The sequence below is a fragment of the Narcine bancroftii genome, chromosome 7, assembly GCF_036971445.1.
Source record: "Narcine bancroftii isolate sNarBan1 chromosome 7, sNarBan1.hap1, whole genome shotgun sequence".
Lineage (NCBI taxonomy): Eukaryota > Metazoa > Chordata > Chondrichthyes > Torpediniformes > Narcinidae > Narcine > Narcine bancroftii.
Window position 1 is genome coordinate 209,117,343 of NC_091475.1, and position 18,659 is coordinate 209,136,001.

Below are 18,659 nucleotides of genomic sequence, written 5' to 3' on the forward strand. Positions count from 1 at the left end.
TTCCCTTGCAACCACTGCAACCGTGTCTGCCTGTCCCGCATCGGACTTGTCAGCCACAAACGAGCCTGCAGCTGATGAGGACATTATCCCTCCATAAATCTTCATCCATGAAGCCAAGCCAAAGAGAAAGAGATATACGAGTTGGCTAATTGGATTGCAGACAAAAAAACCTCAGACCACATTACAATAAACTTGGTTAAATATCTTATTCAGAGGCTTGTCTGTATTCTAGTACAAAGAGAAATGCACTCAGCAGGTCTTGCAGCCTCCATGGGAGGTAAAGATACATTGCTAACATTAAAATATATTAACCATGTTTTGGGCCTGAGCCCTTCAAGGGATGAGCAAAAAGCAGGCAGGTGCCTGAATAAAAAAACTGAGAAGGGAAGAAATGACAGGGGGAGGAGTACAGACCAATACGCAAAAAGTGATAATTGGATGGATAGGAAAGGTAAGAATTGAATGCATAATATTTATTTACCTCGATGGATGCTGGAAGACCTGCTGAGTTCCTACACCATTTGTATTTTTACCACAATCACTGCTTCTCCAGTCTTTTGTGTTTCACTGAATTCTAGTGAGGACCCATTCTATCTCAACGTCATCTTATACGCCAAAATATACAGGTGAAAAATACAGTTTAAAATTGGCATGCTTCACCATTAACTTGACAAACATGCAACAATCTCAAAACAATTGGAAAATTCAGTTATCTGGCATCTACCAATCCCCAATGTGCCAGATACCAAGGAGCTTTACTGTACATGATGCATTAAATGTCTGGATTACCTTTAAAGATCTTTTTATCATCACATAAATGTAGGCTGAAGTAGGTGTCCAGAAGATGGGAGCCATTCTTGTTAACGATGTTTCGTGCAGCAATACTTCGCAGATGTCGAAGTCGCCGCTGAAACAAACAGTAAAGACATTTTTTCTGTCAGTTTTTATAGAAAAGGTTGCATTTACTTCCTTATCCAAATGTCAAGTTCCTCATATTTCATTGGTCAAATTCAGCCCAAAAAAAGTAAACTACAGTACTGTATATGGCATTGTATAGGATGATCCCTGAAATTCAAATTTTCACCTTAAAATCAGGTCGTCCCATACACAGGGTCAAAAATTCTTACCTTGTCGACAAAAATCGCAGTACTACTGCCATCTTCCTGCCAGCTCTGATGAAATCTCACACATACCCTGTCAGTGATTAGCAAAGTCGCGGTGCTCCTCCACGGAGCCCATCGCCTGGTTTGACTACTGTCAGTTCTATACAGGTTTGAAAGGGCCTGTTACAGGAGCTGACTGGCTTACTTTAAAATATCCAAATAAAATTTAAACCTTTCAATGATCATTTGTTATTAAAATAGTGTGATTTGCTTTTAACAACATCCACTGGTCAGCGGTAAGTGCCAGATTTGGGGTCATCTTATTCAAAGGTTATTACTCAAAAGTCAACATTTTAGGTGAAAGTTTCAGGGGTCGCCTATACAGAGTCATCCCGTACAACAGCATATTCAGCAATATTCAGCTCAGACAATTCTTGTCAAGGAAAAAATGTTTAGACTGCTGGGCAAATTCTGCTAAGCAATTACTTTCTATTCAAAAGTCCTCATGTCCTGTTTTCCCAATTCAATGGAAAACATTCAAATATTCAACATTGCAAAAATATCAGGCAGTAAATCACTTTGGAACATTCATGATTTACTTCAGCAATACGTCATCTTCACAGCTGAATCGGTCATGTACGCCAAGACATCAAGCTAAGTCAAGGTCAAAGGATTGTCAAATTCTAAAAGAATTGGTGCATCTTGTGCAGAAAATATTTTTAAAATGCAGCAACCTGCTGCACTGGATGAGCAAGTTTCATTTTCAATCCCTGCAAAGAACTCGAGGGGCAGGGGGTGTCAGGCGACAAATCTCAGGTTTACTTTTCTGGTCTCCAGGCACAGCTATCTGTGCAAAGCAGAAACTTTTCATTGGATACCATACCAGAAATGTCTGCTTCTCCTTCCACAGATGCTACCTGACCTGTTGATAGTTTCGAGAATGTTCTGATTTTGTTTCCAGCATCAACATTTTTTTTAATTTCTGTGATCTGCTGCTCAATTGGCCAAGATTCCACACCTGAATACAGCCTCAAGAAAATTGCAAGCTGCCAGATAAAAAGGGAACTTCAATTTCTCAAATTTACCTTATACCACCTCCACTGTATAACAATGTTGATGAATCATTATTAAATTTTGATCGATTACCTGGATGCAGGTACAGTAGGATCTTTTAAGAGACTATTAGATAGGTACATGGAACTGAAAAAGAGCGATCTACTAGTAGGGAGGTTCTTGGCAGTTGCTAGAGTAAGTTATTAGATCAGCACAAAACCGAGCCGAAAGGTCTGCCCTATGCAGTAGATTTTTATGTTCTAGGTTCTAGTTTTTTCTTTAAATTTAGACAGACAGGTTCTTTTGGCCCATGAGTCTGTGCCACCCAATTAACCTTAAACCTCTGTAATGTTTTGAAGCTTACAAGCAAACCGGAGCATCCAGAGGAAACCCACACAGACATGTGGAGAGCTTTATAGACAAGGTCACCAGGATGACCCACCCCCTGGTGACCTTGTGGTGGAATTACATATCACTACATATGTAAAGTACACTATTTGACCTGCTGAGTTTCCCCAGCATTGTTTTTACTGAGCAGGGCAGTTTGAGTGAAATGACTCAATAGCATCTGGCTCCACTTCATTACTCCAGGATATTATAACCATAAAACCTTTAAACATGTCCTTCCTCAAAAAGCTGAGGTTTGATCACCAAAAGTGCACACACTCTCTCTTCACATTTGATATTAAGGAACTCAACTTTAAAAACTACCTCAAACTAGATGCTAAAAATCTTGCAAAGTGCTCATCACAAACTAAATTACAGGTGTGGTTCTGTTGTGAGAACCAATCTGTTTATTAATGTATTTCACACTCTTTTTTAAAAAAATGCAGTACAGGAAGAGCACGTGTTGTCCAGATACACCAATTAACCTACGAGCCCCTTGCGTTTTTGGAGGTGTTATGAATTTCACTCCTTTTAACAGAAAGTTGAGGGCAGTTCATTAGATATATTCATAGGGGACTGATTGAAAGTGGCCTTATTGACTTGAAGGAATCAAGGGGTATGGAGAGAAAGCAGGAATAAGGTGCCATCATGTTAAGTCACGTTTATTTGTCGTTCATACCATAGACATTGCAGTAGAGTGAAAAACGAGATAACATTTCTCCGCATCTTGGAGCTACTTATTACATGGATAAATTACCTCAATTTTTTTTTAATATAAAAACATAGTTTATAAATATCATGCTATATTTGCTAGCCCTGTATACCCCCAGAGTTCCAAAGCCTCACTGTTCGGAGGGGAGAAAGCTGTTTCACAATCTGATCGTGAGAGCACGAATGCTTTGGTACCTCTTCCAGGACGGCAGGAAGGAGAACAGATTGCTGGAGAGGTGTGTGGAGTCCTTCACAACGTTTATAGCTTCCAGCAAACAACGGTCGTTATAAATGTCCATCATGGCAGGGAGAGAAACCCCAATGATCCCCTCAGCAGTCTTTGCTATCCACTACAGAGACTTGCATTCTGGGATGGTATAGTTCCCAAACCAATTGATGAAGTTACATAGGATGCTCTCTATGCAGACTAAATGCAAATGCAGATCTTTCCAATGTAACAAGGAGACCACTGTGAACAATGCATTACAGTAGATTGTTTGAAACAAGGTGAGCCAATACTTCACCTGACTGTCTGGCTTCCTGGATGATGCAAAAGAATAAAAGGTTTGCATCTCACATGGTTGCAATGGATAGTGCGCCAATGGGGGGGGGGGGGGGGGGGGGTTGGTACAAGCCTTGGAGGCAGAATTAGGCCATTTAAATCAAGATGATACATTCTTTCAACGTTATTCTCCTGCCTTCTCTCCATAATATTTGACAATCTTACTAATCAAGAAATTATCATCCTCCACTTTAAATACATCGAAATGACAACCTCCACTGTCATAAATGGCAATGAATTCCACAGATTCAGCACTTTCTGTCTGAAGAAATTTCTCTCATCTGTTCTAAAGGGAGGCCCTTTCACACAGCTGTGCCTTCTAGTCCTAAACCCTTCTCACTCCTGAAAACATCTTCTGCATGTCCATTTCATCCTCATCCTTCTAAACTCCACAAAGTACAGGCCAGATTCATCAAATGCCCCCCACATATTAACTCTCTCATCCTCAATTTCCATCATGTAAACCTCCACTGGATCTTTTCCAACACCTTTGATCTAAATTTTGCATGCAGCACAGTACAGACCCTTCTAGCTCATGAGCCCATACTGCCCAATTAACCTACAAACCGACCTGGAGGAAGCCCACACAGGTACAAGAACATACAAACTCTTCACAGATGGCACCAGATTTTAACCTGAGTCACTAACCCTGTAACAGGTTTGTGTCAACCGTCCTGCCCCTCTGGGGCACAAAATCTCTTGCAATAACCCAAAATGTAGTCTTACTAATGCCTTTTTAAAATCAGAAATGCTGGAGGAACTCAACCAGTCTCACAGGATCTGCAGGACGTAAAAATATATTACCAGCATTTCAGGCCTGAACCTTTCAAGGAATAAGAAAATAGGAAGGCATCAGAATAAAGACTGGCAGGGGGAAGAGTACAAGCCACAAAAGATGTTAATTGGATTTGATCAGGTGACAATTGATTGAGAGGGGGGTAGAGGAACTCTCCAGTTAATGCCATCCTGTTGGAGGGTGCCCAGATGGAAGACAAGGTGTGGTTCCTCCAATTTGCAGCTGGTGTCAGTCTGGCAGTGCACGAGTCTATGGGCAAACATATTAGCAAGGAAATGGAACAGGGAATTGAAATGGGTGGCCCCTGGGAGATCCACACACTATTGCAGTGGACAGAGTCGAGGTGCTCAACAAACCAATCTCCCAGTCTTTCTGATGTCGAGATCATAATGGGAGCACCAGATGCAATCAATGACCCCTGCAGATTCACAAGTGAAATGTTGCTTCACTTGGATAGACTGCTTGGGCCCCAAATGGTGGTGAAATAGGACACGTCGGTGCAAGAAGAACATCTCCTACGGTCACAAGGGTAGGTTCCAAGGAAACAATTGGTGGGGAGGGAGGAGAGGAGAAAGGAGTCACTGAAGGAATGGTCCCTGCAGAAGAAGACCACTAGACATATTTCCCAGGGCATGTCCAGATCATGAAATAGCAAGAGAAGTGCAAGAACTATACGTGATAGTCAAGGGCATTGAAGAAAAATTCACAGTTCAGGAAGAAGTTCATTTCAAAGGGAGATGCCTCAACATCAAAACTCAGGAATCATATGTTAAAAAAATGACAAATGTCACAAGTTCTACCTTATCCAATTTCTCCTTATAAACTCAAGGTAAAAATTATGATTTTTTTTGTACCTCTTGCAGTTGAATTACAATTTCTATTGCACTATTGCAGTGTGACCAAAGCTGCATGCAATACTCCAAATATTGCCTTACCAGCATCCTGCTCATCTGTAACATGTCCCAACTCCTCCTTGCACTCAATGCCTTGACATTGAAAGCAAATCTGCAGAAACCCTGGCTACCTTGACAGAACTATTATCTGTACTCTTGGATTTGTCTGCTCAGCAACGCTCTACAGGGCCCTACCCTTTACTGCATACATTCTTTGCAAACTGCAACATCACGCACACGTCGGCATTCAACTCCATCTGCTATTCCTCAGCAGGCTTATGCAGTTGATCAAGAATCTGTAGTCTTGGATAACCTTCTTCACTGTCCAATAAACCAATCGTCGTGTCATCTGCAACATTAATAACCAGGCCATTGACATCATCATTCAGTATAAACAAATGGGGTACTGATCTGGATTTGAACAAGTCAATACAGATCAGTGATCATTCAGCCCCAGTCTCTCTCAAATCATCATACACCAATAAAACCAATTTTTCCAACAATAAAGAAGGCCTTCTAAAAAATTTTAAAGTTGTTTGGCAATCTTCAATTTATCTTCCTTTAGTTTTTGGCTGAACTTGTCCACGTCGACCACGATGTCTAATCCCACTAATAGCATTTTCTGTCACTTAGATCATGTACCTCTTCCTTCCACAACAATGGACATCCAATTTATACACATACATACCTATACCATAATGGACCTGCCACTCCCACCTTCAATTCAATTCAACCTTAAAAGAAGAAACCATTCCACAGATGACACTATAGCCTTAACCCTTCACTCCGTCTGGACTTACCTGGAGAACAACATCTCATTCATCGACTTCAGCTTGGCATTTAATACAATCATTCCCAAAAGCTGGTGAAGAAGTTGTCCTCACTGGAACTCAACACCTTTCTCTGCTACTGGATTTTGGACCTCCTTACAGAAAGGTCAATGTCTGACCAGGTTGATAGCAAAACGTTGAGCACTGTCAAGCCAAGCACTGGCGCACCACAGGACTGTGTGATAGCCTGCTCCTGTTCATGCTACTGTCATACGACTAGATCACCAGATCCAGCCCCAACAGTAGTTAACCTCATCAGCAACAATGAGACGCAGTATAAAGAGGTGGAAAATCTCGTGATATGGTACAAGAGTAACAACCAGAGTCTCACGAGGACAAGACAAAGAAGATAATCATCAACTTCAGGAGGACCAGAAATTACCACCCTCCAATACACATCAATAACTCTAATGGAGAAAGTAGAGTGCACCAAGTTCCTTGGAGTCCACTTAACTAGTGACAAATCGTGGACACACATCTCACTTGTCAGGAAGGTGCAACAGCACTTCCTGAAAAGACTAAACTGAGCAAGGCTATCGGCCAGCATTACGTCAACCTTCTACAGCAGCGTGGTACAGTTGCTGCAAAGAAATGGATCAGCGGTAAATCCACAGGACCATAAGAGTGGCAGAGAGGATCACTGGAGTCTCCTTCCCTATCAAAATGATCTACTGGGATTGTTGTCTGTCAAGGGTGGGCAAAATCATTGAGGACCCCTCCCATCGTGCACACAGCATCTTTCAGATACTCCCGTCAGGCAACATATCAGAACCAGCACCACCAGGCTGAGGAACAGGTTCTTACCACAAGCAGTGAGAATGCTAAACACACACTAACCATCCAAGACTCTCATATTCAGAAGACAATTGTGTGTGTGCGCGCACTTTTCCTGAACATGTACAGTTTGTCTGTTTACAAGTCATATCTGATTGTGTGTCTGCATGTTTTGCCCCAAGGACCAGAGAATGCGGTTTCAATGGTGCAATCAGATGATAAACTTGACTATTCTGGTAGCTTTTCCAACATTCCCACCACACCACTCTGTGTCAAATGTTGCCATCTTAATTATTTCCAGTTTGGAAGACCAACCATCTACCCTTATCTATGCTTCTCAAATTCATGATCCAAAGTCTCCTGCACGTCATTATGAACAATCCCAAACTATCCAATCTCTCTTTGTAATTAAAGCCTCAATTCCAGACAACATCCTGGTCAATCTCTTCTACACTTTCTAGCATTACCACATTCTTTTTACATCATGGTTGCTGGAACGAGACAATATTCCATGCCTGGCCTAACCAACACCTTGCACAAATTCAACCCAATATCCCAAACCTTACATATCAATATCCTTTTCACTCCCATATCAATCTATGATACCATTTTCCATCTTGACATCCATCTGTACATCAACACCAGTACTAAATGGCTCAAAATGAGTTACTTTGCATGTCATGATTAAATTACAATTTAACTGCCCTATTTATCAGCTAATATGTCCCTCTGCATCCTTAGACAATCACCTTCCATTTGCAACTCCACAAATTTACATCAGCAGACTGGTTTATCAAACCAGACATTCTCATTCAAGTCACTTGAGTTTTACTGATATCAAAGATCATGGGTTTTCTTCTGGGGGAAAAAAAGTCATGAGTCAATTAAATTTGGCAATTAGTTATTGCTAAAATCAAGGTCAATGCGGGACTGTCCAAGTACGCAGTAGTCAAATCTTTCTCACTAATCTTGCTGTTCCAGTTATAACAGCCAGGATACTTGACCCAGTTCTGAATAACAAATTTAACTGATCTTTTAAAGCCAAAATTCTAACCTTGCAATGAGACAAATTTTGAAAGCAAAATTTGTGGGAATAAAATCAATTTCTAACCAAATTAAAACAAAATTACATTCAAATTATTATAAGAAAAACTACAAAAAAAAGCAATACACAGAGAGAGGCAGTACAAAGGAAAATTATTGACTGGCTAACGCGACGTCAGTGGTTGGGAAGAAGTTGGAGTGGATTGCCAAGGATGAGGTTACAGAGTACTTGGAGGCACATGACAGGATATGCCAAATCCAGCAATGGCTTCCTTAAAAGAAAATCTTGCCTGACAAACCAATTGGAATTCGTCGAAGTGACAAGCAGGCTAGATAATGGAAATGTAGTGGATGTTGTGTATTTAGATTTTTAGGTCTTTGACAAGGTCCCACCCATAAGGCTACTTAAGCTAAGAGCCCATGCCATAACAGGAAAAATAGCAGTATAGGTCGAGCATTGGCTAATTGGCAGGAAGCAGAGAGTCAGAATACAGAAATCTATTCTGGTTGGTTGACAGTGGTGGTCCACAGGGGTCAGTGTTGGGACCACTTCTTTTTACCTTGTATATCAATGATTTAGTTCATGGAATTAATGGTTTTGCAGCCAAGTTTGCAGATGATACAAAGGTAGGTGGAATAGCATGTTGAGGAAACAGGGAGGCTGCAGAAGGACTTGGTTGAGGAGAATGGTCAGAGAAGTGGCAACTGAAAAAAACAATGTCACAGATGGTTGTAGAGGTCAAAACAATGGGTGTATTTAAGGCAAAGGTGGATAGGTTCTTGATTAGCCAGGACATCAAAGGTTATGGGGAGAAGACTGGGCAGTGGGGCTATAGGAAATTGGAACAGCTCATGATTGAATGGTGGAGCAGACTCGATGGGCTGAATAGACCATTTCTGCTCTTGTGTCTTATGGTCGTAGTTAGGGTTAAAAGGTGTAAATGGCCTGTTTTATTTAAAATCCTGTGACCGCAGATTCTGGGCCCACAATGGCAGTGCCAAAAACAGGTTGCAGACTCCACGGAAGTAGCGTACTAGCTCAGGGAAATCAATAATAGGGAGAACATCCCCTGTTGAGAAGGAGAAACAGAGGAAATGATCCTAAAAATGGTTTCCACAGCAGCGAACCAGCGATAGGCTCTGCAGCTGCAGGACACAGAAATGGCAAGCTGTTGGTGAATCGCCAGTGAGGAACCTTCACAGGCTGGAGGTCAAAGGATTCGTATCAGTCTGCGGGCTGCTTGAAACTGGTTCATGAGAACAAGGTATTGAAACCAGGAATCTAGAGGATGCTGAGGACAAGAAGAGCTCCCAAAGGACCCTGGGCACTGAAGGCTTCCTCATTGTCGGGGGTTTGAACTGGAGTCTTGTATGGCTAAAGAGGCTGTGGGAGCACTGGAGGCGAATCCACAGACATTCAATGATTTTGAGGGGACTCTTGTTTCACTTTGACTAAGGGATATTGGGCCATGCTAATGACAAACCTTTGTCTGGTTGGCCACAATTTAATGTAATATTACATCTGTTTTATTACATGACAATAAATAGTATCTGATTAATGTTATCTGCCAGAGTAATCTCTTGTCCTCTTTGGATTTCTTTTTTAACTTCCTCCTCAGTTCTGAAATTCATGATCCCAGCTGTTTAAACTTGACCCATGCCTCCTTCTTGCTCTTGACTACATTGAATATATCTGTTGCCCTGACCCTATTGATTTTGTTTGTAATTGCAGAGCATAAACGTGTACAAACAATTCCTCTTAAACATAGCCATTTTTCGGGACCACTGAAAATTAATTGACCCATGTACGTTTTAAACAAATTTTGCTGAGGGAGGAGTGTTATAAAACAAAAAACAAAATTTTTGAAGAGATTTTGCTGACTTATCCACAAGGAGCACAAAGGGTAAAGAATTCTATTGAATTCTCTGCCCTGAGCGTTCTGGAGGACAGATCCTTAATGTTAAGGTGGATCTGGACAAGTGTTTGAAAGATTTAGGCATTAGGGGTTATGGGAAACTGGCCTAGAAGGATGGGCTGAGAGGCTTACTCCCATTTTCTTGTGTTCAAAAACAATTTAAATTCTGGAGTCGAATTAGATTGCCTACATTAGTCTATTACAAAAGCACAATTCATCCAATTCCAAAAGGTCCTTGTTTAAAATGTTTGGTCCTGTAGCACAGAAACGGGTTATTCATCCAAAGTGATGCAGCATTTCCGACCCACACAATAACCATTCAACTGTGTGTAATCTCACTCAAATCTAAACCTCTTGCATCTAGCCTGTGAAAGCAAGAACTAATTTAAGAAATTTCCCTTGAATTCCCTAATTTAGTGACCCTCTTGTATTTAAGGATCCAAAGATGTCATGAAAATGTCTGTACAAATAACCACAAATTACCCCGTCAAACCTAAACACATTTTGAAGATCATGGTTTTAAAAATCTAGCATATAAACCATTTTAAAGATGGGGCAATTAGATTAAAAATGACTTCTAAAACATTAAAATTGCAAATTGTTCCCACGACATTTATCGCAAACACATGAGCCATTTATTTGTCCGATGACAGTTAATCCTTTCAATGGGACATGCTTTTAAAACCTTCTAAACAAGGATAAATCTGAGCAAATGCCATCCTTGACACCAATATAGGTTGCAGGTCTGGTTCATCCATCTTAATGGCTTATTCAGATTCTCCCAACCTGGAAAAAACTATAGGAACAAGTTATGCTCATGCTAAAACTAAAATTCAATGAGTTTTGGAGGAGATTGTATAGGCAATGAGAAATTTGATGCAAGTAACATGAAGACTTCAAAAGGTGCTGCATTTCAGACAAATTCCTGTTGGGTAGTGTGACATTAGCTTCAAAACCAAGAGGTGGAAATTTCAAGTCTGGAAAAAGCCACATTGCTGCAATTTCCTTATTTGTTGGTAACATTTATTTAGCTCAAAACTAAAAGGAAGTTGCTTCAGATGGGTCTGATTTGTTTAACAACTGTATTATGAATAGCAACATTTGAATGGTTTTTGCCCCAGGCCAGCAGTTCAGTCTGTGGTGATACTGTTACTTGGTTACTGGCCCAGTGTATGCATAAGGTTCAGATGTATGGCTGATCCACCTTCCCTCGGTGACTCTACCCCCAGAATCTCCTAATAAAGGCAGTTAAGTCCCTCCCTCAATACAAGTCCTGGGATCAGGCCAGAACAGGAGCATGGTCTAAGTCCTACAGCATTAAAAGCCTGTCATCCAGCAACTCCAGCCTTTAAATATTAGTGATAGTGTATAAATTTTAATACTGTGGCGACACGTCACCACGGTGATCAAGCCGGCACTCTGGGCAACAAGTGCAACTAAAGGGAAGCAGCCCGTGCAGCAGCACTGGCTTCAACAAGCAAACCAGCGAGCAGATGGCAAGGACAGCAACCCCAAAATGGCGCTGGCCAAGCTGTGCAGGCAAGACAGCATTGTTGTGCAAGGTACCCATGTGCGGGAAATCTGCTTTTTTATGCGGAGTCCATCTGGTACTACCACGTAATGAGCACCCTGACCAGGACACAGCAAGCCAGATGGCAACTTCATCTTGGAACTCCCATCTGAAGGCGCATACACTGCCTTAAAGCTCTTCGGGCTCTCACGTCGTGAGAGGGGCATGTCTGCTCCACCTGGATGGGCTAGGGGGAACAGGCTCCCACCCCCCACCCCCCCATCAGCTCTCATGAACGAGATGCTGGTCCTCTTGGGCAAACACGAGGCCTGCATCATGGTTGAGCAGGCATTCCTGGAGCATCTGCCCAAGGACATCCAACTGCACCTGGCAGTCACCGACTTCAGCAACCCCTGGAAAGTTGCAACAAGAGCAGACGTTCTATGCTTGGCGGCCGTAGGGCCTGTCACTAAATACCGCAGCCACACCCGTGAAGACCCGCTGAGAGAACAACAGCCCCACAGAGGAGGCAATCCCAACAACCAGTGGTGCTTCTACCACCAGAGATGGGACTCCAGAGCCCGCCAGTGCAGGATGCCATGTGCGTTTCAGGGAAGCATCTGGGCCAGCCATTGCTAATGGTTACGACAGCTGGCCAACAAGACAGCCTCTTGTACATTTGGGACCGCCAGTTCAGACGACATTTCCTCGTAGACACAGGAGTAGAGGTCAGCATCCTGCCCCCAGCGGGACAGGATACCAGGAACAAGCAGGCAGGCCCCAAGCTGAGGACTGCCAACAACAGCACAATCTGGGGCTATGGTACCCGCAAGGTCCAACTGCAGTTAGGAGGCAACCTTTTCTTGTGGGTGTTCACGCTGGCCGCAGTGGAACAGCCACTCCTCTGGGCAGATTTCCTGTGCACCCATAGCCTGATCATGGGCCTCAAGGGTTGGAGATTGGTCAATGCCAAGACTTTCCAAACCTTCCCCCTCAAAGACACCTAGCTCCAGCACTCCACATGGACTCAGTGCAATGATCAACCATCAAATACGACAAGGTCCTGGATGAGTTACCTGCAGTGCTCACCACCATTCACCCCCACCCCCAATTCACCACAACAATGCCTGGTATGGAGTACAGCACCATATCCCAACCCAGGGCCTGCTGCTCCATGCAAAAGCAAGACGCTTTCCTCTGGAGAAGCACCAGTTGGAAAAGGAAGAATTCAAGAAAATGGAGGAGCTCGACATCGTACGGCGGTCAGACAGCACATGGGCTTCTCCCCTGTATATGGTTCCCAAAGCAACTGGGGGACTGGAGACCATGCAGCGACTACCGTCAGCTCAATTAGGCCACAACATCAGATCGATACCCCATGCTGCACATCCAGGACTTTGCGGCTAACATGCATGGGACAAAGATCTTTTATAAAGTGGACCTTGTGGATCATCAGATCCCGATGCACCCAGATATCCCCAAGACCACCATCATCACCCCATTCAGCCTCTGAATTCCTTCAAATGCCATTCAGGCCGAAGAATGCCACACAGACCTTCCAGTTACTAATGATGCAGTGGGCTGAGACCTGGACAGTACCTTCGAGTACCTGGACAATATCCTCATGGTGACCAGGAACCAACAAGAATACATGATGCACCTCCACAACCTCTATACCCAACCTAGTGAGTTTGACCTGATAATCAACCCTGCCAAATGCCAGTTCGAGTTGGAGGCCATCAACTTCCTGGGCTACAGGATAACCAGGGAAATACCCAGCAAAGTGGAGGCCATCTGGAAGTTTCCTAGGCCCAGCATGACCAAGGGACTACGGGACTTTGTGGGGATGATCAACTTCTACCACAGGTTCATCCACTCAGCTGCCCAGATCACATGGCCCTTGTTTGCCCAGATGGCAAGAAAGGCGAAGGACATCACATGGGATGAGGAGTCAGCAGAGAACCTTCACTTCTAGCCCACAGAATGAAGGTTTGACCACATCCACATGGACATAATAGGACCTTTACCAGTATCCGAGGGTTTCCGCTACCTGTTCTCGATGGTCAACCACTTCACCAGGTGGTCAGAGGCATCCACAACTTCATGCGCCAGAGTCTTCATCTCATCCTGAGCAGCACGGTTCAGGTTACCATCCCACATCACATTCAACTGAGGGTCCCAGTTCACCTCCAGCCTGTGGTCCAACTTTGCCAGCCTATGGGGCGCCCAGCTGCACTACACAACAGCCTACCACCCATAGTCAAAAGGGTTGGAGGAGCGCTTCCACGGGCACCTCAAGGCTGCGTTCATGGCGAGTCTCCAAGGACCTAACTGGGTAGACGAGCTACCATGCGCACTGTTGGGGATCCGAACAGCACCTAAGGAAGACCTCAACACCTCTTTGGCCAAACTTTTCTATGGAGCTCCACTAGTGGTCTCAGGTGAATTCATACCACCCCCAGGCAGATAGCAGGATGATTCAGCAGGTTTCCTCCCCAAGCTAAGGGAGAGAGTCAGCAACATTTCCCCAACTCCACTTCCCATACCCAAAGACCTATAGGACTGAGTATATTTTCCATTCGCAGGGGTCCACATCGTCCACTGCTGCAGAGGCCATAGGAGGGTCCGTTCCAGGTCACCTATAACAACGGAGCCACATTCAAGCTGGAGGTCAGAGGCAAGACAGAGGTCTTCACCAAGGACAGGCTAAAGCCAGCACACCTGGACACAGCGCGCCTGATCAAGACACCAGTACCATGTTGGAGAGACAGGTCACCGAAGCCTGCAGAGACTCCGCCGCTGGGCCTCAAGGACAATACCAGTTCTGGGGGTCATGTGACATGCACCACCGCAACGATCGAGCCAGCGCTCCAGGCGGCGAGCGCAACTTAAGGCCAGCGGCCTGCGCAGGGCCACTGGCCCCAACAAATGAAACGGCAAGCAAACAGCAAGGGTACCTTAAAGGCCAGCAACCCCAAAATGGCACTGACCTTGCTGCGCAGCCAACAGTCAGGGACAGTATGTGGGGAAGAAGGGATTGTTATGCAGTACCCACACACGGGAAACCCACCTTTGTTATGTGAATCGTGACATGAATAAAGGAAACAGCAGGAGCGTAACGAGTATAAACGTTGGGGCTGAACGCTTAATAAATCAGAGCTTAACCTGACTACACTACGTGTGTTTTCCTTCAAGTAGCGCACAGCTACAATACCATAAATATTTTTTGCAATGGACAAGCTGCTAAAGCCGGACAAACTAGACACCCCAAATAAGCTCTGGCTTATTTGCTTCATATTGCACACCAGCGCTCAAGTAGTGAGTAATGACAACAAACTACACTTGCTGTGATAGAGGATCAGCCATCGGGCCTATACCTTCAGAGGCTACACAAGGTTCAACGAAGCCATAAGTAAATTCCAAAGCAGGTATAGCCCCAAAACTAAAGCCATGCTCCTCCTCGCTATGCGCAAGCAATGACCTGGTGAGTCCTTTGAGAATTATATTCAGGCCCTGTGCGAACGTGGGCGTGTATGCAGTTGTAAAGACGTGACTGCAGAAGTCTACACAGACGAGCTCGTCCAGAATGCATGGGTAGTGAATATCCATTCAAACTATATCCACCAGTGGCTACTTGAACGAACAATGGAAAAGGCTGTCAAAGTTGCCATAACGCTGGATGTAGCCCTCCGTAACTCAGACTCTTATATCCGACAACACGGATGCCTTGTGGGGAATACAGGTGCCGCCATCTTGGGAAGAAGGGTCCCACTCTGCTGTAGCTTGGAGTGCCCCGATTTCACCGCCGCCAAGCCCTCAAAGTGCTACGACTGCAGTCAATTGTCACACACCCGGAATCACTGCCTGGCCAAAGAAGTGGCCTTCACCCGCATCAAAGTGGACATGGACAAGTCCACCCTTTTCCAGGTGGAGAGCAGTGCCTCTGATTTTACCCTCGCAGTCACCTTCAACCAAGCAGGCACACTGGTAGTATTCTTCTCCCGCACCCTCTATGGCCCTGTGAAGGCCGCCCAGGCAATTGTTGAGGCAGTGCACTACCTGGCTGGTAAGTGATTTACCCTGCTGACTGGCCAATGCAGGTCGCATTCATGATCCACAACAAACAGCAGGGTAAAATCTAAAAGAATAAAATCCTGATGTGGAGGATAGAACTCTCCACCTATAGTTACAACATCCTATGCTGGCCTCGGAAGCTCAATGAGGCCCCCAGATGTCCTGTCCTGTGGTACATGCACCAGCTCACAATCCAACCAGGTCTAATCCCTCCACAATGGCTTCTGCCACCCTTGAGTCACTAGGCTTTTTCGTTTTGTCAAGGCCAAAAACCGCCCCATTCCATTGATGACATCCAGACCCTGGCTAGAAATTGCTGTGTTTACACCAAATGCAAACCACATTTCTACAGGCTTAACAAGTCACATCTGATCAAGGCTACTCAACCCTTCAAGCACCCGAGAGTGAATTTCAAGGGGCCCATCTTCATCCAATCAGAACCTGTATTTCCTCAACATTGTTGATGAGCACTCCAGTTTCCCCTTTGCCATCCTCTGCCCAGATATGACCACGACCACTGTTAAAAAGGCATTACATGGTGATTTCATCCTATTTGGTTACCCAAGCTACATCCACAGTGATCAGGAGCTCTCTTATAAGCAACAAGCTCCAACAGTACCTTTTGGCATAGGGCATAGCCACCAGCAGAACCACAAGTTATAACCCCCAGGGGAATGGCCAGGTGGAGCAGGAGGACACTATCGTATGGAAGGCAGACCTCCTAGCATTAAAGTCCAGGCAAGAAGTCTTTCCCAATGGCCTCCACGCAATCAGATCCCTCCTGTGTACCGATATCAATGCCATGCCTCACGAAAGACTGTTTTGCTTCCCCAGGAAATCAGCGTCAGGGACAAAACTACCATCCTGGCTGACGGCCCAGATCTGTTCATGAGGCATGTACAGGCCACAAGACCAACCCACTGGTCGAGAAGGTCCAGCTCCTCCACACCAACCCCCAGTATGCCTATGTGGCATACCCGGATGGACGTGAGGACACAGTTTCTATTTGGGACCTGGCCTGTGCAAGAGACCCTGAGACTACTACTGACCCAGCACCACCCACACCCACTGATCCTCCCACACCTAGGCACCCTACCCCAACCCAAGCACCAGCTGCTAGGCTACCACAGCCAATCCTCACCACCCCATCCTGACCCCCACACTTCGCCAACCCGCCCTCTCTCTCAGGTACAATGGCCATTATACTCCCACCCAACCAGGAACCAGCAGCTGCACCACAGCCAGCATCACGATGGTCCACAAGGAACAGAAGACCACCAGACCAGATGAACATGATGGGCACTGGACATTTTCCATCCCGAGATTTTTCTTTTAAAAGAAGGAATGAATGTGGTGATTCATCACTGTTATTTGGCACTGTATATGTATGGTTCAGATATATGGCTGGCCTGTCTTCCCTGGATAACTCCACCCCCTGGACTCCTCTAATAAAGGGCAGTTATGGCAAGTCCCTCCCTCAGTACAAGTCCTGGATTGGGCCAGAACAAGAGCATGGTCCAAGTCCTACAGTATTAAAAGCCTGTCATCCAGCAACTCCAGCCTTTTGGTCTTATTGATAGTGTATCACCCCAAAAGGAACCAAGTAAATACAGCACAAAAACAGACCTCTCAACCCACCATGTCAGCACCATTCATATCAAGGTAAACAGGAAAGTCTGCAGATGCTGTGATTGTGGAACAATACACCAAAGTGCTGGAGCTATTCGGGTAATGCAGCATCTACACAACGTAAAGGGTAACCAACATTTCAGGCCCAAGCCCCTTGTCAAGCAAGTACCTGAATAAAAAGGTGGGGGGTGAAGAGGAGGGAAGAAAGGGCAGGGGGAGAACAGGTCAATAGGCAAGAGCTCAGAGGTGGATATGGGTGGAAAAGCTGAAAAAAGCTGAGAAGTGATAGGAGGGGCTAATTCAATAGAAGGGAGTGAGTAGCTGGAGGAAGAGATAGCAAGGCCTAATATATGTAGGTGCTGTTCCTTCAATTTGTGAGTAGCCTGTTTGGCAGTGCCCAAGGTAATTTACAATGCACCTACATTAATGCTATTCTTCCCACATTCCCATCAACTTCCCCCAGACTTTGTATTCCACCTGCAAACTGGGGGCAATTTACAGATGTCCACTCACCTAGCAGCATGCCTTTGGGATGCAGAAAGAAGCTAGAGTACCAAGAGAAAGCCTGCACAGTAGGAACAGCATGCAAACTCAACACAAACAGCATCAGCGGTTATGATCAAGCATAGCTTACTGGATCTGTGAGGCAGAAACTCCACCATTGTACCATCCATTCTATCAATGTAATCTGCCTGCAACTTTAATTGTTATTCTTCACTAACTGTGTTCTTTATCAAAGTGGGGCCTACTGTACAATTCTATGGTTTCCATAGCTTATGAATCATGCCATTACAAATTCACTTACTTGGCTATCTACAATAAAACTCAAGACTATATTTTGTACCATGGAGACCATTCTGGCTGGTTGCATCACTGTCTGGTACAGAGGCGCCAATGCTCAGGACAAAAACACCAGAGGGTGCTAACTCAGCCTGTGACATCACAGGCACTAAACATCAACAAGAGGCAGATTCTTAAGAAAGCAGCCTCTATCCTCAAGGACCCCCACCACCTAGACCACACCCTCTTCACTCTGCTACCATCGGCAGAAAAAACATACAGGAGCTTCAAGACGAGGACTCAGTGGCACAAGGTCACTTCTTCCCCGCTGCCGTCAGATTCCTGAATGATCAATGAACCAAAGACACTGCCTTACTTTGACTTATGTTTTATAAAAGTGGATTGTATGAATGTTTGCACTGTGAAGCTGCCACAAATCAACAAATTTCACGACTTGTTCATGACAACAAATTCTGATTCATACAGGGATCAAGATCTTCTTTGGCTTGGCTTCGCGGACGAAGATTTATGGAGGGGGTAAAAAGTCCACGTCACGGTGTCGAAGGCTTTGGTGAGGTCAACAAAGGTGATGTAGAG

The 18,659-nt window shown here is 44.7% G+C and overlaps 1 protein-coding gene across 1 annotated transcript in view; it reads right to left on the reverse strand.

Moving 5' to 3' along the window:
• uvrag (UV radiation resistance associated gene) overlaps positions 1–1,494 on the reverse strand; it is a 371,671-nt gene extending 370,177 nt beyond the window's left edge. The window contains exons 1-3 of the mRNA XM_069892509.1: positions 1,442–1,494; positions 1,128–1,263; positions 790–907 (exon numbers count right to left, since the gene is read on the reverse strand). Of these exons, the coding sequence (XP_069748610.1) occupies positions 790–907; positions 1,128–1,263; positions 1,442–1,494 (307 nt within the window). The remainder of the gene's footprint in view (positions 1–789; positions 908–1,127; positions 1,264–1,441) is intronic.
• Between the last annotated feature and the right edge of the window lie 17,165 nt (positions 1,495–18,659).